Here is a 20,549-nt window from a genome sequence, read left to right on the forward strand (position 1 = left end):
TATATAAGAAATTTATTTTATATATGTATTAAAATCATGTCTAGATATAATTATCCAATACATAAATTTATAAATAAGATGGTAACAGTTGAGCCTTATGGATCTAAATCATTTTTTAAGTTTAATGACAATTTAGATCATCCTTCAGTATTAATAAGCGGTACAAAATGTGAAATATTTGCACAGCAAGACATTAAATGGATTTTACGTCGCAAAAAAGTATTTCTTTAAAATTAGGTATAGAAATTAATGACAATAGTGTTGCATTAGCTTCACTTAAAAATGAACTTAAATTAAAATTGTTATGTTAACAAAATTCTATCATATCAGAGTCTGTTGATGATGTTGTCATTATTATTAAAAATAATTCATTTGAGGATGTGACAATTAACAAAGGAGATAGCATGCTTTGTTAATTTATCATATTAGAATTTTTTAGATCCTTCGGATCCGTGAAAAATCTTTTTGATTTTTGATTTTTACTTTATAAAATGGAGTATTCAGCTAAATTTCATAATTCAAATATGAATAAATTATATCCGTCTTTACCAAATGAATATAGTGAAATAGAAACGCATGTAAGTGCCAATGATTACCGTTTGAATAAAATTAGTGAAATTCAAAAAGAAATAGAAATTGAGAGAGAAAAGAGGTCAACATTATGTAAAAAGTATCATAAAGCAATAAAAATAATTTCTGCAGTTGATGTTGTATTAATTGGAAGTACTATGACACTTGGAACTGTTGGTATCGGTTTTTTAGCCACAATAGTAGCAACACCAGTAGCTATTGCATGTGAAGGTGCAGCATTAGCGATTGGAGCTCTTCCATTGATAGGAGGTTAATAGTTAATAAAAAGTTAAATTTAAAAGCACAAAAACATGAAAGTATTAAAATACTTGCTAGTTCAAAATTAAATACGATAAGTGATCACATTTCTAAAGCTTTAGTAGATGGACAAATAGACGATAAAAAATTTGAGCTGATACTTAGCGAATTTGAAAAATTTAAAGTTATGCTTGAAGATATTAGATCAAAAATAAAAAAATATATTGATGAACAAACTAAGATAATCTTGATTAACCAAGGAAGAGAGGAGGCAATTAATTTATTACAAATGAGATTTAATAAATCCAAAGGACGAAGTAAATCTGAAAATATTATTAAAAACAAATAATAACTTAAATTAATTCATACTTGTTAATAAATATGTTTTATCCTTTCTTTTTAGAATGTAGTAAGCGTGAAGAAGATAAGAATAAAAAAATATATTTAGAACTTTTAGGATTTGGAAAAGCAGGAGCTATTATTAAATCATGTGTTACTGATTTAAGATATGATTCAAAATGTAGATATGTTTATAACCTTATTATTGAAAAAGGTAACTTTGAAATACCTACCATTTATAGTGATGAAGTTATAGACTTTATAATCTTATTTGGGATAAGGATACTGATTTTTACTGTCTTGAAAATGAGATTAAAGAATCATTTAAAAAATGGGTAAATATTATTAAGCAAGAAAAATTGAGAATGATAGATAGATATGTATATAAATTAAAATGTAATTTTGAAGAAAAAAAATTGATTAAAAGCATTTTATCAATTAAAGTTATATTGGGTAAATCATATGACATCAGCTATAAAAATTTTGAAATTGAATATATTAATTAAAAACACAACACATAATTTTGTGTTGTGTTTTATTGATTTTTTTTATTTTTATATATAAAAATGTCATTTTTACATATAGCAGATCCTGAAAATAGACATAAACTAGTTAAAGATTATATGACCAGTGTTGAAATGATGAAAAATAATCCTCTTAATAACAAACAATTAACTGGAATAAAGGATCAAGTAGCAATTTCAAACTCACTTTTAGAATTAACTGAAGATAGTTCAAAATTTTTAAATTTGGGTAAAATTGCAACAGATTATCTTAGATTATATACTTTTAGCAAAAAGTCTACAGATCCAGTCTTTGGTATACATCCTAAAGATGGAGAATTATACATTGGAAAAAAAATAATATCAATTGATAATAATGATATAACTATTGATGGAAAGAAATATACTGGTACAAAAGGTCTTTGGGAATTAGTAACTAAATTTAACCCTGATAAAGAAGTGTATAATGAAAATGATTTTAAAATTTATAGTAATATACAAACAGATGCGATTACTACTGGTAATGGAAAACCAAAGTCATCTAGAAGTTTAAAATATAATGAAATAATATCTCCTGTTTGGAATAATATAAAGATTGCAAGAAAGTTAGAGTATGCTGGAAATGGAGTTGGAAGGACAAGAGTCCAAACTATAATACTTCCTAGTGATCCAATTGAACTAACTAAAATGCTTGAATTAATAATTAATGCATGGAAAGCAGGTAACAATTCTTCTAGAAATGAAGCAGTTGCAATTTGTGATGAATTATTAAGGCAAGGTGAGATATCTAGTAATCAATATATTGCAATAAATAAAAATCATTTATCAATATGAGTAACAAAAAAAAATGTTTAGTAAATAAAAATGATAGTTATTCATAATAAAAGATATGATAAAAAATATGTTGTTGGTGGAGGTATAATCGATACTATAAGAGAAATGTTTAGACGAGCAGCAGCATCTAATGTAACAAAAGTATCATCAGCTATGATAAAAAAGCTTGCAGCTACTGATTAGAAAAACTGCCGTAACTGCTGCTAAATCAGCAGGAAAAGAGCTATCATTATCAGCAATAGATGCTGCTAAAAATGCTGCAATTGAAAAGGGTAAAAATATTATTAATAAAGCTGCAACAAAAGTAAGTTCACTTGACAATAAGAGTAAAGAAATATTGTCAAATTTAGCTGATCCTCAACTTACAGGTGAAATAATAAGTAGATTAGTAGATGGATCTTCAATAAATAATGTAAAAAAGCCAAGAATAAAAAAGGCTGTAAAAATAGAAGATTTAGTTAAGATAGGACAAGGAATTAGATTATTTGGACCCAACTAAAGTAGGTCTGAAAGGTCCATAAGAACTAAAGTATGTCATCTGTACCTGACTAAAAAAATTTTTGTTTCAAATTTAATAATTAAATTTTTTTTTTTTTGCTTATAAAAAATGACAGATATTTATAATATATATGAAGATCCTATTATAGATGAAACAACTGAAAGAATTCTGTATCGTTCATATAATCCAATAGCTGGAACAAATCTAAATAGTGGAGAAATAAGAATTACAATTGATCAATCTGATTTTTATTTACTTCCATCTAAAGCTTTCCTTCTAGTAGAAGGAAAATTTACTAAATCTGATGGAACAGCTTATTCTGCTACAGATTCAGCAACACTAACGAATAATGGTATTATGCACTTATTTGACAGGGTAGTGTATCAATTGTCAGGTAATGATGTAGAGTCGATTAATAGTCCAGGTAGAGCATCAACAATGCTAGGTCTTTTAATCTATCCATATACATTTCAATCATCAAAAGGACTAAGTCAATTATGTTATAAAGACTACAATTCATCAGCAGCAATAACTGGTAGTAATGCTAATATTGGATTTCAAATTAGGCAATCATGGATAGTTCAAAATCCAACTACACCTGGAAAATTTTCATTTAGAATATCTTTAAAGCATATTTTCGGATTCTGTGATGACTATAATAAAGTTATTTATGGTCCAAGTCAATCATTAATATTAATGAGATCAAGCGACAATAATGCAATATATAGAGCTTCTACTGTAGCTGCTGGAAAAGTAGATGTTCAAAAAATATCATTATACATGCCACTTGTAGAACCAGAAAGTTTACAAAAAGACTTTCTTAAAAATAGTCGTGCATTAAAACAAGATGTTAAAGTAGCTTTTAGGAAACGAAAGCTTGAGTTTCTAGCAGTACCACAAACTACAACATTTTGTTGGACACTTACTCCAATTTCTTCTTTTGAAACACCAAGATATATTATTGTAGGATTTCAAACAAGTAAAGAAGGAGATCAAACAACTAATCCTTCAATATTTGATCATTGTGACTTGAAAAATATGCAAATTGAAATTAGTTCTAATTCTAAAAAGTCATAAGGAAGGAAAGGATAATCTTTTCCTTCCTTATGACTTGTCATTTCCTAATAACCAATCTTCAGTAGCTTATGGTGATGCAGCTGAATTTAGTGAGAAATTTTATGGAATGAATGATTTGATTACAAGTTGTAACATACTACCTAATGATAATAGAGATTTATTCCCTCTTATGGTTTTCGATGTGAGTAAACAAGGTTCAGTAAATATGACAACAAAAAATGTATTGATTAATGCAACATTTAATACAACTGTTCCTGCAAATACGATGGCATATGCAGATAAAATAATAAAATAAACATCAGATGGAAGTAATTTTTACATTAATAATTCAAAATTATTTTAAAATGAATTAAAAATTTTTTTTTCTTTATATAATAAAAATGTATTATACAAGGAAAGATTTACAAAAATTATTAAAAGAAAATAAAATCTCGCAAACATCTAAAAATTATGTTACATTAATAATGCTCGCTGTAGATAATGGTTTGATAGATAAAGAATCAATCATGTCAAAAGCAACAGAAGCAACCGATGAGAAGAGACCAATTAGAAGACCTAGATTTCATCCAATAAAAGTGACAGTTGATGATAAAAGATCTGTTGGAAGGCTTAGAAATCATCCAGTAAAAGAAGAGAAAAAAGAAATAGATCCAAAATATGAAAGATTAAAAACAATTAAGAAAAAACAAGTCACTATTAAACTCACAAATACAGAAACAGGACAAGAAACGATATATAAATCATTATATAGAGCTATGAAAGAAACTGGACATGGATATAGCTATTTTGAATTGCGTGATGGAAATATTGATAATGGATATAAGATTGAAGTATTAATTTCTGAAAAATTAAAAAAAAATCTTGATATATAAAAATGAGAGATAAAAATATGGAGTTTTATAAAATGTATAAGCCTACTTCATGCACTTTGTATTGGAAAAAAGAAGTTAAAAAATTGATAAATAATAATTTAAAAGATTTAAAAAAATCTTGCTATATAAAAAATGGAAAACATAATTCTTATGGATCCGAAGGATCTAATTGACGAACCGATTCCATACATATCATCAGAAATATTAACTCCTGAACCTTTTGTATATAGAATAACAACTGTTCAAAACGAGAGACAACTTGAAAAACTGCGAACAGTAGAATATTACTGTAGAGTTAGAGGATGGAGGTGTGTATAATATTTTATATGAAATTTATCATATGAAATATTTTAACAAGAAAAAAAAATTTTAAAAAAATGATACAAAAAAATTTTTTATAATAAAAAATATCTTACATATATAAAATGGAAAACGATATGAATAGCAAAAATGTAAAAGAATTTAAAAAAATTGCTAAAGAGCGAGGAGTTAAAAAGTTTATAAATTGCAAAAAAGTGATCTTATTAATGCATTATCTCAGAGACCAGTTAATGAACTGAGACATTCGCATGTGACTAATATACTTGATGAACCAATTCCATTATCAGTTCAAGCACCTATTTTAGTTCCTGGACTATTTTCAAAGTTGACAACAGCTGCAAAAAATGTATCGTCTTATGTCGTCAACAGCTATAATGATGTCTTAAAGTGGGTTAAACAATATATTCCAAATCCAATTAAGAAGAAAGTAGAAGATACAGGATATGATATTATAAGAAAAATAGAATCAATAAAATCTATAGTTTCTAATACAGTATACAAAAAACAAATAGAATTTAAATTGTCACAATCAGCAGTTAAAAGTGTGACAAAACAATTTACAGTTAAAGGTATAGATGGATATGATGTTTCTTCATTCATTAAAGATGCTAAGAAAAATCCAAGTAAAATACTAAATAAAAATAGAGGATTGAAAGTGAATATAGTTATCACATGTGAAATGGAGAAGACGAGTATTACAACAGGAGAAACTATAATTGCAGATGTGCCGTTTACAACTAAGAGTTTAAGAGTATTAGAATCTACAAATTTAGATGAGTTTTATGAAGAAGCAAAGTCTAAAATTTTAGAAAACTTATCATCATTTTAACAGCTAAGATCAAATTGGAGATTTGTTTCTATTATAAAGATGGATTTAAATATGATAGAGTATAATCCTCTTAAAGCAAAATCGTATATTCCATTAGATAAAGATTTAGCAGCTAAAAAGGCAATCATTAACATAAAGAATGAAGATAATCAATGTTTTAAACGGTGTATTGCAAGAGCATTAAATACAACAGCTAAATATTCTGAAAGAGTAGATAAAGATCTTAAAGATCAAGCTGAAAATATAAACTGGGATAAAATAGATTTTCCAGTATCTTTAAAACAAATTACGCAATTTGAGAATAACAATAAAGATATAAGTGTGAATGTATACGGATACGAGAATTCAGTTTACCCTTTACGCATTTCAAAAGATAATGATCGCAAACATTTAATAGATTTACTATTAATCTCAAATGGAGAAACGTATCATTACTGTTTATTAAAAAATTTAAGCAGATTACTTTCATCACAAACATCAAATAAACGTTGAAAAAAACACTATTGTAGAAATTGTTTGTTAGGTTTTAACTTCCACCACCAAATTCAACAATGCAATTTACTAATCACAATAAATCAATGAGAGTTCCGTTTGTAGTATATGCAGACTTTGAAAGTTTTATCAGACAAATTGAAACTTGTGAACCCAATCCAAATGAATCCTATACTAAGCAATACCAAAAACATTTGCCTAGCTCTTTCTGCTACTATATTAAATGTTTTGATGAAAGTTTTTATCAAAGCAGTCTAGTCACATTTACCGCAAGTAGTGAAACAGATGATGTTGCACAAATTTTTGTTGACAGATTACAAGAAGATATCATAAAAATTTGTAACAGGATTAAATTTAAAAAGAATATTGTATATACACATGAAAATAAGAAGGATTTCGATGCAGCAACTGAATGTCACATTTGCGGAAAAGATTTGGATAATGATAAAGTTCGTGATCACTGTCACATTACTGGAAAATATAGAGGTGCTGGTCATCAAAATTGTAATTTAAATTATAAAATTCCAGATTTCTTCCCAGTACTATTTCATAATTTATCTGGTTATGATTCTCACTTATTTATCAAGAAATTATCAGAAGGTAAATTGAGCTGTATCCCAAACAACGAAGAAAAGTATATTAGCTTTTCTAGAGAGATTAAAGTAGGAGAGTTTGTTAAAGATGGAAAGAGTGTTGAAATAAAGCGTCAGATTCGTTTTTTAGACAGTTATAGATTTATGCCTTCTAGTTTAGATATTTATCAAAAAATTTATCAAAAGAGCAATGTAAAAATATCAGAAAATTGTATTCAGGGAAACAATTAGATTTATTACTAAAAAAAGGCGTATATCCCTATGATTGGGTAGACTGTTGATAAACTTAATGAAACTCAATTACCCACAAAAGAATCGTTCTTTTCTAAATTGAACGATGAAAATATTAGTGATGATGATTACTCACATGCAAATATAATATAAAATAAAATGCATGGAATGAATTTCATTGCAAAACATTTAGAGATTATCATGACTTGTACAACGTTTCAGATGTACTTTTACTAGCAGATGTTTTTGAAAATTTTAGAGATGTTTGCATGAAAAATTATAAATTAGATCCGGCTTGGTATTACACATCACCAGGATTCGCTTGGGATGCAGCATTGAAGAAAACAAAAGTAAAATAAGAACTGTTGAGCGATTACGATATGATACTAATGATAAAGAAAGGAATAAGAGGTGGAATCAGCATGATATCGAATAGATTGGGAACATCTAATAATAAGTACATGGATGACGCATATGACAAAATCAAAGAATCAACATTCATCCAAGTTCTAGACGCTAATAATCTATATGGATGGGCGATGAGTAAGCCACTTCCAACACATGGGTTTAAATGGATGGATGAAGATGAGTTGAAAAACTGGAAATCAATTCCATGTATACTAGAGGTAGATTTAGATTACCCTGAACATCTACATGATGATCATATGACTATCCAATTAGATGACTATCCAAGATGACTATCCCATTGCACCTGAAAGATTAAATATCGATAAAGTTGAAAAACTAGTCCCTAACTTGGAAAATAAGAAAAATTATGTTACCCATTATGAAAATCTTAAATTGTATGAAAGATTAGGTCTAAAGATCACAAAAATTCATAGAGGTCTAAGTTTTGAACAAAGTGGTTAAGCGAATACATTGAGCTAAATACTAATCTAAGAACCAAGGCAACGAATGATTTTGAAAAAGACTTTTTCAAACTAATGAACAACTCAGTATTTGGAAAAACAATGGAGAACATTGAGAACAGAGTTGATGTTAGATTAGTGACGAATAGAAATGAAGCTGTTAAATTAGCTTCAAGACCAAACTTCGATAGTCGAACAATATTTGATGAAGATTTAATAGCGATTCACATGAATTGAACCAAATTAATGTATAACAAACCAATTTACTTAGGCATGTGTATTTTAGATTTAAGTAAAACTCTAATGTATGAACTTCATTACGATTACATAAAGAAGAAATATGCTATTATTCACAGATACTGATTCTTTAGCATACGAAATTAAAACAGAAGACTTTTATTCCGATATTTCTAAAGATATTGAAAGCAAATTTGATACAAGTGAATTTGATCCAAAACATCCATCAATAAATAATGGATTTAAAATTGATCGAAATAAAAAACTTCATTTTTGAAAATTGGAATGTTCAAAAATGAAGCAGGTGGAGCACAAATTGAAGAGTTTGTAGGACTCAGATCCAAGTTGTATTCATACAAAATTCACAGAAAAGAAAAAAAAAATGTAAAGGAGTAAAAAAGAATGTTGTTAAAAAATATATTACACATGAAGATTATAAAGATTGTCTACTTAATAAAAGAGATCACATTAGGAAAATGAACATTATAAGATCCCATTCACATGAAGTATATACTAAAGAAATAAATAAAATTGCATTAAGTGCAGAAGATAATAAAAGAGTCATATTAGAAGATGGAATTCACACATTAGCATATGGACACTATAAATTAAGGCAATAGATCCGAAGTAGGCAATAGGCAGAAAGAAATGAATTAATATAAATGATTTTTTTATTTAAAATGATAATAAAGAAAAAACGAAAAGTAACATTAAAAACTTTATGATTAGACGATCATAAATTAAAATTAATAAAGATATATACAAACAATATTAAAATCAAAAAGTAATAAAAGCGGTAAAACAATATTAGAAATACTACGGTGAAGAATGTATTAATAATGTTGATACTTCAATCTATTTCATACAAAATACTGATAAAAAGATATCATTGATTATAAAAAAAATTTATAAAATGTATTCACGTCAGCTGAATTGTTTAATGCTAAGCTTTTTAGTTCAATTAAGCATTTGGTAAAATTTCTCATTTGTGACAAATTGTATATTAGGTGCTATTAAAATCTGTTGCAATTGCTTGTCTGTAAAATCATACAAGGCAAATATTGGACAGTGGGAGATAGAATTAAAGAAGGTCACACTGCAATTAAGTTGAAAATTAGTTTTGTTATATCCTTTGCTGCGTTCAAACATATTGCTCATCTCTTTATTCTGGTACTTCAAAGAGAGTTCTGGCAACATATAAATACCATTTATATCTACAGAAGTAATATCATAGAATGTAAATCCTGCAAAATCCAGAAACGTATTAGTAAATATAAAATAGATCGTACAGAAATTAAATACAAATATGTAGGTAGAGATAAAGACGAAGACGAATCTGAAGCAGAAGTCGAAGAAGAAGCCGAAGAAGAAGTAGAAGAAGTCCAAGAAGAAGTAAAATACAAATCTAAGATAATTAATATTACAATTAATTCAGATAATGTGAAGAATATTATAATTAATTCGAAAAAACATAATTAAAAACACATAATATGTTTCTGTTATGTGTTTTACAATTTTTTTCTTGTGTACATAAAAATGGTAAATGTTATTAATTGGGAAAATTTATCTGCAAATCCAGCTGCCATTGAATTGTTAAAAGAGAATTTAGACAAAGTAGATTGGAAATGGCTATCTGCAAATACAAATGCCATTGAATTGTTAAAAGAGAATTTAGACAAAGTAGATTGGAAATGGCTATCTGCAAATACAAATGCGATAGAACTATTAAAAGATAATGTTGATAAATTAGATAAATTAGATTCGTAGAAATTATTAAATAATCAAATATTGTAAAATTATTAATTTTTATAAATAAAATGGATAAATTTATAAAAATTGAAAAAATAATATTACCAAATGAACTACTAACAAACTTTCAATTAGAAAAAGCAGCAAAAAGACTAAAAATAAAAAAGTTTAAAGGTGCATTTGTAAGAGACCAATTACCAAAAAATACACAAAGAAAAGAATGTGGAATATCAAATACAGGAGATTCAAGTACAAATGGATTTCATTGGATTTGTTGGTATAAAGACGGTAACAAAAAGCACTCCTTTGACTCTTATGCACAATCTCTACCAGTTGAACTTGTTGATTATTTGAAAAGTCCTGTTTATTATAATAGTGATAGAGTTCAATTTGGAGACACCTCATTCTGTGGACACTTGTGCTTTTACGTTTTAAAAAAATTGGATGAAGGATATGATTTTCAGAATATTATTGATAAACTATGTAATTAAAAAAATCTTGCTTATATAAAAATGCCTGTTGATATATTCGGAAGAACAACAAGTAGCTCAAATACACAAACAGTAGTTAACGGGTTAACATTGTCTCAAGCTAATAATACATTTCTTAGAAGAGATGGACTAAATAATGCAACTAGTGATATTGACATGAATACAAACAAATTAATAAATGTAGCAGAACCTACTAACTTAAAAGATGCTGCTACAAAGTACTATGTTGACACAATAATACCTAATCCTAGCAGTTTAGAAATAGTACCAAATTCAAGTTTAACATGCATGGGAGTAAAATCCCAGACTCTTGAACCAAATACAAGTACTGATGGAACAGCAGCTTTTATTCAAAATAGTGGTCCTGGTATTCTCAGAAAACTATGGTTAGAATTTAAAGGAACAAATCCTAATGGAAGTGTATCAAGTAACGTATTTATTAGGATATATGCAGATAACACGCTTTGCATAGGAAGTAGGGTAAAGGAAGGTATGTTCGTGATAAATTAACTAGATGTGTAATTACAAAGTCAATTTCAGTAATTTTACTTAATTACTTTAATTGTTTGATGTACATAGAGTAAAGTTACTAGAATCTATGCAGTTTTGGGATTTTAAGTCCTTTGATAAGTTTTTATAAAAGCTCAAAAGTCATTGAGAAAAGTTAGGTAATTTTGTGATATGATATTTAATTTCGTGATAGTGGTTAGGTAATTTCGTGAATACACAATAATATTTAAATTTTTCTTTATTAATTAAGTATAACATCTGGTATAATATAACAAAAAATATCAACACTTGTTTTGAATTCATAACTATTCAATCAGACTTTAAGTTCATAAAATATAAATATAGTCAGGCTTATAAGTTAACAAAATTATAATAATACTTTCATTACTTTATATTTATATATAAAAAAAATATACTTTTAACATAGGTAGCTTAGAAAATAAAATAACAGACCTACAAAAAACTCTTAATATAATAACTATAATATTAACCATACTTATATCTGATTAACTTATTTTTCTAAATCACATTCTTGTTGACAACATGTATCACACATAAATACTTCACCAATGTCCTCATATGTTTGACAACTCTCATGATAAGGTACTAAACAATAGGAACACTGCACCCATTTTTTTCCATTTTTTTTTTTTACATCACTGTTGTAACTTTTTTTACAAACACCGCACTCCCAATCATCATCTTTTGAAGCATTTTTATTTTTTTTACTTTTTTTAGAACATACAGGAATAGAATCCTTTGAAGTTAATGGAATAGGTTGATCAGGAGGAGTCAGACACTTTGCACTTGAATCCCTTTTTGGCCTATTAGGGTTAGATGTGGTTGGCTCTACAGATGGAATAGTTAACAATGTTTGTATAGCAGTATTACTGTGTGGTTGAATTTCTGTACTTTGAATCTCTCTGTTTGTCAATTGTAAATTCATTTGAGGTGAAAACGTTAAGAAAATGTGTAACTGCGATAAGGAATCATAAGTTATAGGAAGTTAATAAAAAAACAAAAGTTTTACCATTAAATCAAGCATCTTTTCTAGTTTAATATTTAATAAAAATAATTTACTTACCTTAAAACACAAGTCTGGAAATAAAAATGTTGGACAAGTACTCCAAACAAATGTGCTGAACGCACGTTAAATAATGCTAAAGAATGTACAAACTGATAGTAAACAATTGACGTATCACACGCACCCAACGACTATTTGTGAATCGACAATAGTACCCCGGGGTACCATTTGACGCAATTTCGATGTTTTTGACTAATAGGTATGTTCGCTACAAATGCCGAGCGAAATATCACGAAATTACATATATCACGAACATACCTTCCTTTACCCTATAGCTTGTGATTTATTATTCGCTCCACTTGGTGGACCAATTTATACTAACTCTTTACAAGATCGTAATATACATTCTAATATTGAATTAGGAGGATACTTTACACTTGATTTACCATTTAAAACTAATCTAAAAATTGAATTAAACAATAAAACTGGAAATCCACTTACATATTTGTTGCAACCTTTTATTACAATAAGTTCAACACAACAAGCAAATATTTCATTAATACCCCCATTTAATTCAGATCTTAAACTATACTCATCCACATTTAGATATTTGAACACAACTTATGGTAATGAATATATATTATTGAACACTGCAAGTAATAGAAATGGTGTTTATTTAAAATATATTAGAATGCATGTTATCGGTAAATCTGGAAATTGGTGGGAATCAAGAGTACGCAAAAACAATGACTCAGTTATTTAACCTTGGACACCCTATAACTATAGTAACTATACAATATTTCCTGGATATGACAATAATAGCAGATGTATATACTGCTCATTTAGTTTAGTAGATTTTTATTTATCTTCATGGGATGAAATTAATATTACTTCATTTGCTAATAGATCATCTGGACTATTGTATTTATCAAAACCAAAAATTGATTCTACAACTACTATCTCTTTTTACAGAAATTTTGGCAAAAATGACTCCATGCCTAACGTTACTAATGGTAGAAGATTAGTAGTAACAATAAACTCTGGTGATGAGCAAGTTGGGAAATCTGGAAGTTTTTCTGATTTAAAAGGAGTAATTTACTTTTATGCGTAGTTAGATTACATTTAGGCTTGAGCTAAATTTCATTTATGAAATTGATGTAACCATAATATATTAATATATTATAGTTGATATGGTTGAAATATGATATGAGAATATGGATAGGTATATAGATGAAAAAAATGAGCCAGAATCTGCCTTTTTCTACTAATAATGTAGAATAAACAAAAACAGAAAATAATTTTACATTTCAAAAATATTTATATATATTGTCAGAAGAAAGAACAAAGTTTTTAAATTTAGTTTTAAAAACAGAAAACGAAATTGACAAATCAAAATTTGGAACAACAATTTTGTTCCATAAATACGGTGCTCGATAGATAGATGCAAAATTGACTAAACTTTGTTTGACAAAAGGGTTCAATTATTAAATTATTATTTCGTAAAGTATGTTTGTTTATAGCTTTATCGGTAAAAAGATCTTTAAAAATGAACAATGGTTGTTCACTTTTACAACGAAACATAAAACATAAAATATTAAAGACATTGAGTTCGTAAACGTTAAGTGCTTTAACGTTTTTAAACAAAATATTAGAATGAGAAAAATGATTTTCAAAACATATTAAACGCATTGCGTGTTTCTGACGATGATAGAGATTTCGTAACTTACCTTTAGAGTTACTTCCCAAACAATATTGGCATAATTTATATAGCTATGTATAAATGAGTAGTAGAGTTGAATTAAATTTTGTTTATTTAGATAGTATCTGACCTTATATAGAATTTCAATACTTTTGGCCAGTTTAGTAGAAATAAAGTCGATATGATACTTCCATGTAATATTTTCATCAATGTAAATGCCTAAAAATCTTGTGACTGACTCCTTTTTTATTTCAATTTTATCAATAAAAAGTTTAGGTAAATTATTTGGTAAAAAACGCTTTTTGCGAGGGAGTGGAAAAGGATCCATTTTGTTTTGTCAATGTTTAAAGTTAACTTGTTGCACTTAAACCAGTTGGAGATGTGATTGAGTTCTTTATTCATATTTGAAAAAAGCTCATAAATGTCACTGTTTGACAGAAATAAATTAGTATCGTCCGCAAAAATGATACTCATAAGGTTAGAAGCTTTATTTAAATCATTTATATAGACTAAAAACAAAAGTGGGCCTAGAATAGAACCCTGTGGAACACCACATTTTATGTCAATTAATTTTTCATTTTGAAAATAATCTCCATAGAGAACAAATTGTTTTCTATTTGTCAAATAACTTTTATACCATTTTATTAATTTGCCATTAATTCCATAAAATTTGAGTTTCTTAAGTAGAATTTTGTGATCGACCACGTCGAATGCTTTTGATAGGTCAATGAAAATATCTAGTGTATATTGTGATCTATTAAATGAATTGGAGATTTCACGAATGAACTGTGTAATGGCTTGTTCAGTTGAACAATTTTTTCTAAAACCGAATTGATTTTTATATAGAAGTTTATTTAGATTAAGGTAATTGTATGTTCTATTGTATATAATTCTTTCTAAAATTTTCGAGAAGGTTGAAAGAACTGTGATAGGGCGATAATTACTAATATTTGATTTTTTTCCGTCTTTGTAAATTGGAGTAACTTTAGCTATTTTTAATTGGTCGGGGAATACACCTTGCTGTATAGATACCCTGAACACTTTATAAAGGGTACATTTTAAATTTTCAAAGCAATCTATGACTATGTTGCCATTTATTTCGTCCGCACCTGTAGCTTTGTTTCTTTTAAGAGATTTGTAAGCTCTCTCAAACTCATCAAAAGATAAGTCAGAATATAAATTATCTATAAAAAGCGAATTATTATAGGCTCTAAGAAATCACTAAAAGTTTTTTCCGTAATAGGAACCTTATTTGCCAATTTAGTTCCTATATCAATAAAATATTTATTAAACTCGTTTGCAATTTCGTTTGGTTCATATATATTTGTTTTATTTATTTTAATTACTTTGGGAAGGTAGTTTGAATTTGTTTTTTGTTTTCCTGTTATTTCTTTCAACGTTCTCCAAGTATGTTTTGAGTCGTTTTTAAATTTAATAATTAAATTTGAATAATAATTTTTTTTAAGTTTTTTACGAATTTTTTCAAATAAATGTTGGTAATTTTTATATTTTTGTTGGTATTCATCTGATTTTGTTTTTAAATATTTTATATATAGTTTCTGTTTGATTTTAGAGGATTTTTTAAGTCCTTTGGTAATCCATGGACTATTCAAGGTTTTTTTTTTGTTATTTGTTCACAAAGTGGAAAGTTTGCATTGTATATTGAGAAGAAAGTATCAAAGAACTTATTATATATTTTATTTGCGTCATCACTAAAGTTAATATGTGAGAAGTATTGTAATATGTGAGAAGTATGTAATATGTAATGCAGAAGTGATAATTGATTTTGAAAGGATTTTATGTTGTTTTCGTTGAAGACACGTTTTTTTATTATATTTTGTCTTACGGGGTTTTTAGAGGATACAGTATGAATTGTAAGAAAAATGAGGAAATGATCGGATATGTCGGTTTTTATAATTCCTTTTTGTAATTTCTTATTATAAATATCTGTTGCAAAAATATTATCAATCACCGTCGTTGAAGTTTTGGTTATTCTAGTAGGGCGATTAATTAAAGGAAGAGCTCCTGCCATAAATATTTCATCATAAAAACTTTTTACTTTTTTATCTTTACTATAAATTAGACAGTTCATGTTGAAATCTCTAATTATAAAAGTAATTTTGTTTTCTTTGCTACCTTTGTGAATGATATTACGCTGTAAAAAGAAACTAAGATTTTCAGACGCACCATCTGGTGGTCTATAACACCAGCTTAATAAAATACTTTTTTTTTTTGTTTAAAATTTCAATAGTTACGATTTCTTTATCACCGTCAGAAACGCACATATCATTCCTAACGTGATATACAATGTGTTCCTTAACGTAAACCAGAACTCCTCCACCCCGTTTATTTGTTTGTCTTTCTAACAAAATTGTTTCAAAACCTGGAAGATGGAAAATATAATTATTTTTAAACTCATTCGAAGAAATCCATGTTTCTGTTAAGCAAATTATATTAAAAATATTTTTAGTTTCATCTAAAAAATCACAAAAATTTTCAAAATTTTTATTTAGTCTTCTAATATTAATGTGAAGGATTCTGATTTTTTGATTTTCAGTGCCGTTTTTATTAAGAAATTCTTTTAACTTATTGGGATAAAGATAAGAACAACGTGTGTTCACATCATTAAAAAAGTTGACATCTGGATCTGAATTAAGATCTGATTTTAAGTATTTATCATGAAAATTAAAAGTAAAGGATTCGTAGTCATCCATTTTTGTTTTTAAATTTGATTATAGAATAGTAAAAGAATTCCTTTATAATTATAGGTCACGCGTAATTAATTTATTGTAAGTTACTTTAGCATTTATTTATTTAGAATATTTCATTTCATATTTCATATTTCAAGATGCCTATTTCATATTGCCTACAGTACACGACTTATGACATATTGCCTACAGTACACGACTTATGACAAAAATTTCATATTACCTACACGACTTATGACAAAAATTTCATATTGCCTACAGTACACGACTTATGACAAAACTTTGTAAATTCTCAAACTCCTTGAAATGAACTAGATCTAAAGCATTAAAATTTTATGAAAATGAATTAAAACACATCTAAGCGAGAAGAAACTGTTCAGTTTACCTTCAAGTATATATATTTTTTGCAATATTTGCATGTGAAATGCGTTGCCCATTTGTTTTTTGTCCCTAACCGGCACGCCAAAGTATACCTTGTATGCCTCGCACATTATACAACTTGGTTCCACGGAATACTTTTTTGTTCTTTTCTTTATTAATTTATTAATTGTCAACACACGTAGCAGAATGAATCAGCTGGATGCAAACAACCTCCTGATGCCATATCAAACAAATAACTTCTTTTCAACTAAAAAATCATTATCCTTTAAGTTTCAAATAACACGAGTTGGAATCTTAGAGAACCTGTGCTTTTATAATTGTACATATACTTTTAAAACGTTCTAAAAAGTTCTGAGAGTTGCTAGAAAGTTCTTAAACGTTCTAGAGTGTTTAGAAGAATTGTAGAAACATCTGGATAACTCTAGCAGTTCAGGAATATTATAGGAAGAAGTTCGGCATTGAAAGCAAATCAAAAACACTCAATTTTCCAAATTTCATTGTTCCGGTTATATAAGCAAAGTTTTTCTGAAATAAAAGCGATTTCCTTTCTGTTCTAGACCTAAAGGGCTAGGAATACACATTTTCAACCCAGCAACAGAACAAAAGTGAAAATTTGTTACATAGTGTTATTCTTGGGCATTTAGTACATCCAAGTAGACCAAGCCAAAAATAAAAATAAAGTTAAAAAAAAAGTTTGAAATATATTTAATCCATAATTGAAATTATTTATAGTTATTGTATTTAGTCAGCATATCAGAATTTTAAGTTAAAAATCTCACTATGCATTTTGGACGATCCCTTTCCCACCCACCCTAAGCTTATTAAGCTACCACCCCTCGGATGTTTATTAACATTCTCACTGTGACTAGTTATAGCAAAGGTAACAAAAAAAAAATAAAAATTATTTTAGGAACTGATTTACATTTGGAACCTAATTTTAGTACAACTTCTACTTACATATATATGTTCTAAAAACTTCATTGTATTTGCACCTTTAGATCTTAAGATATTGTGTTCTGCAAAGTCGTGTACATTGAAAATTTATAAATGATAAAAAAAGCGTTTTAGAAACAATAAACTTTGCCAATCGACTATCAGCCACCAATAGAATAAGATGGTTGTTTTTCTGATGTGACCTTTCTTCTGAAACTTATTTGCACAGATTCAATAAGGTTCTCTGTTTAAAGAAAAATGATGTATTGCCATAAAACCACAAAAAGTTAAATTCGTTTGAAACCAGAATTAAATTTTATATATTTTGAATTAAGGTGGTTCCTATGTAATCAAAAAAAGTTTCTTTTTATTCATGAAGCATTAATTTTTTCAAAAGTAGGTACAGAATGTGTAAAAACATTCCAAAAATATATTGATGATCACATTGAGGCATATAGGAGTCAAAATAACCACAAAAAATAGAGTTTACTAGAAACACAATTACTCATGAGTTAAAGCTTATTTTACTTTCAAACTTGGTATACTTGTGCGTGTTTCTTTTTGCTTTAGTCTTATCTGATATTTTAATAAGTAAATTTTGGATGCTGCGTCGGTTCATTTTTTCAGATATAATATTAAAACAGACACTGGTCTGTATTCCAAGTTTTTCATACACTTTAACAAGTCCAAATTGACCTTCATTAAATTGAAGAATAGCACTATATACACCTAACTGTAGAATTGATCTTTCTACAAAGACTTGCTTGGGACATTTCATCCAGATAATATTATTCAGGGACTCGTTAGCATTTTGAGTTTCCCCGTGAATGCACTTGCGAAGAAGGCCATCATTTGAAAGATCTTGGAAAATCTTTGACAAGATAGAAAACATCCACTCTGGTAAATTAATCTTCTCATTGTGTTTTTTTAGTTTTTTATTCTTGTAACTACACCATGATTCTTCTCCTGGTGGATAAAACATGTGGCGCTTATCTAAGTTAGAAAAGTTGGTACAATGATGAAGGATAGCACCTATCCACTTTTCATTGTGTAAATTTTTTTATCGTTAGTGCAATTTAATTTAAGATTTCTTCAAATGGCAATACCATAATAATTTGTTATTGAATTGATGGAATTGTTTGTCAATTTTCCTTTTCCACCAAATGGTGTAGAGGTATTTTTATATTATTGTACTAGTGTCCTAAGTTGAGAACCAATTTGTTTGTTTACTTGTCTAACACATTCAAGTTTAACAGGTGTAATACCAAACTGTGCTTCATAGGGTTTGGAGTTAATAACTTCTTTGTAAGAAGCTGTGTCTTTATCTCCAAGATACTCATTATAAGCTAGTTTATTTCGACTTACAGATTGCTGAAATATATCAATAGCACCTGAGGATTCCATTGCTTCTGATGACTTTCGATGGTTAATTTTACAATTATGTGCAACTTTCCAATTTGTGTATTCTGTTACACCCCATATTATACACTGTCTACAATGTTTTGATAAAACAATAACATCCAAACACTTTCCTTTGCTTACTGCTGTCACTACACCGTTTAACGAGGAGTGTCCACTTTTTTGACAAGTTCCATCAATCGATACACGACAAGAATGTATACATGGGACAATTTCTTCCATTTTTGCTTCATTTGCAGCATCTTGCATACTTTCTAGTGAAGAATTTTCGTATGCAGAAAATAACTTATTATTAATATTTCTAAAGGCAGTCTTAGATATTGAGTGCATATTCATACATCGTGCAAATATTTTAATCGATTCGTGCCCTTAACCAATTTCTCAAAAAGCCATAACCAATCGAACATTAATTTCACTTGGCTTACAACCATACATTTTTTTAGAAGCACTAAAACGTGAAGTATACTTGTGACTTTTATTATTACACTTTCCACAAAAGTAAACAATTTTATTAGAAAATACCTTTCTATCATCCAAACTATTAGATATTGTGACATTAGCTTCCCCACATTCTTGACACTTGTTTCCTACTGCTATCATTTCCATAAGTATTTTAAAATTTATAAATAAAAAATAATCATCACTACTTCCAGAATGTTCAGCTGGTTTAATGGTAAATTTTTTTTTCAGTGGTATTTTCAATATTTGCATTTTTTTTATTTCCATTGATACCACATTTATTATTTACAATATTTACAGGTTTTTTACAACCACGACCACCAACACCCTATCTTGATGACTTTCTTTTGTTATTTCGAAGGTTTCCCATATTAAATCTTTATTATTTTACTAGAATCTAACTAAAACGATATATAATTTCAACAAACACATTAGAAAACAGTAAAAAGTAAAAAAATTATTATAAAAAAGCCTGCCTGCTGTTTGCACTTTGCAACAGCATAACTTATAATTATAAATATTTAACAACTTGGACGTACAAGGCAACATTAGAATAGCAAAAGAGATGTACTAGTTTAAGTTTTAAGGTACATTTAAGATAATAACTAAAAAAAAAAAATGATTGCTATGGCCGTTGCTAGGCACTAAATTT

At 27.8% G+C, this 20,549-nt stretch overlaps 2 protein-coding genes across 2 annotated transcripts; one reads left to right on the top strand and one right to left on the bottom strand.

The window, feature by feature from the left end:
• The first annotated feature begins 3,111 nt into the window (after nt 1-3,111).
• On the top strand, nt 3,112-4,080 carry LOC136091727 (uncharacterized). Its single transcript, XM_065819434.1, has one exon. It carries the CDS (start codon nt 3,112-3,114, stop codon nt 4,078-4,080), a length of 969 nt encoding a protein of 322 aa, XP_065675506.1.
• A 13,010-nt stretch (nt 4,081-17,090) lies between these two features.
• Nucleotides 17,091-20,300, bottom strand: LOC136092247 (uncharacterized). The gene is made up of 2 exons (XM_065820026.1): nt 19,961-20,300; nt 17,091-19,886 (listed from the first exon to the last, which is right to left on the bottom strand). The coding sequence occupies exon 2, from the start codon at nt 19,772-19,774 to the stop codon at nt 19,205-19,207; it is 570 nt and encodes a 189-aa protein (XP_065676098.1). The 5' UTR covers nt 19,775-19,886; nt 19,961-20,300; the 3' UTR covers nt 17,091-19,204.
• Nucleotides 20,301-20,549: the final 249 nt, after the last annotated feature.

The sequence above is a fragment of the Hydra vulgaris genome, chromosome 15 (genome assembly GCF_038396675.1).
Source record: "Hydra vulgaris chromosome 15, alternate assembly HydraT2T_AEP".
In the NCBI taxonomy this organism is placed as follows: Eukaryota; Metazoa; Cnidaria; class Hydrozoa; order Anthoathecata; family Hydridae; genus Hydra; species Hydra vulgaris.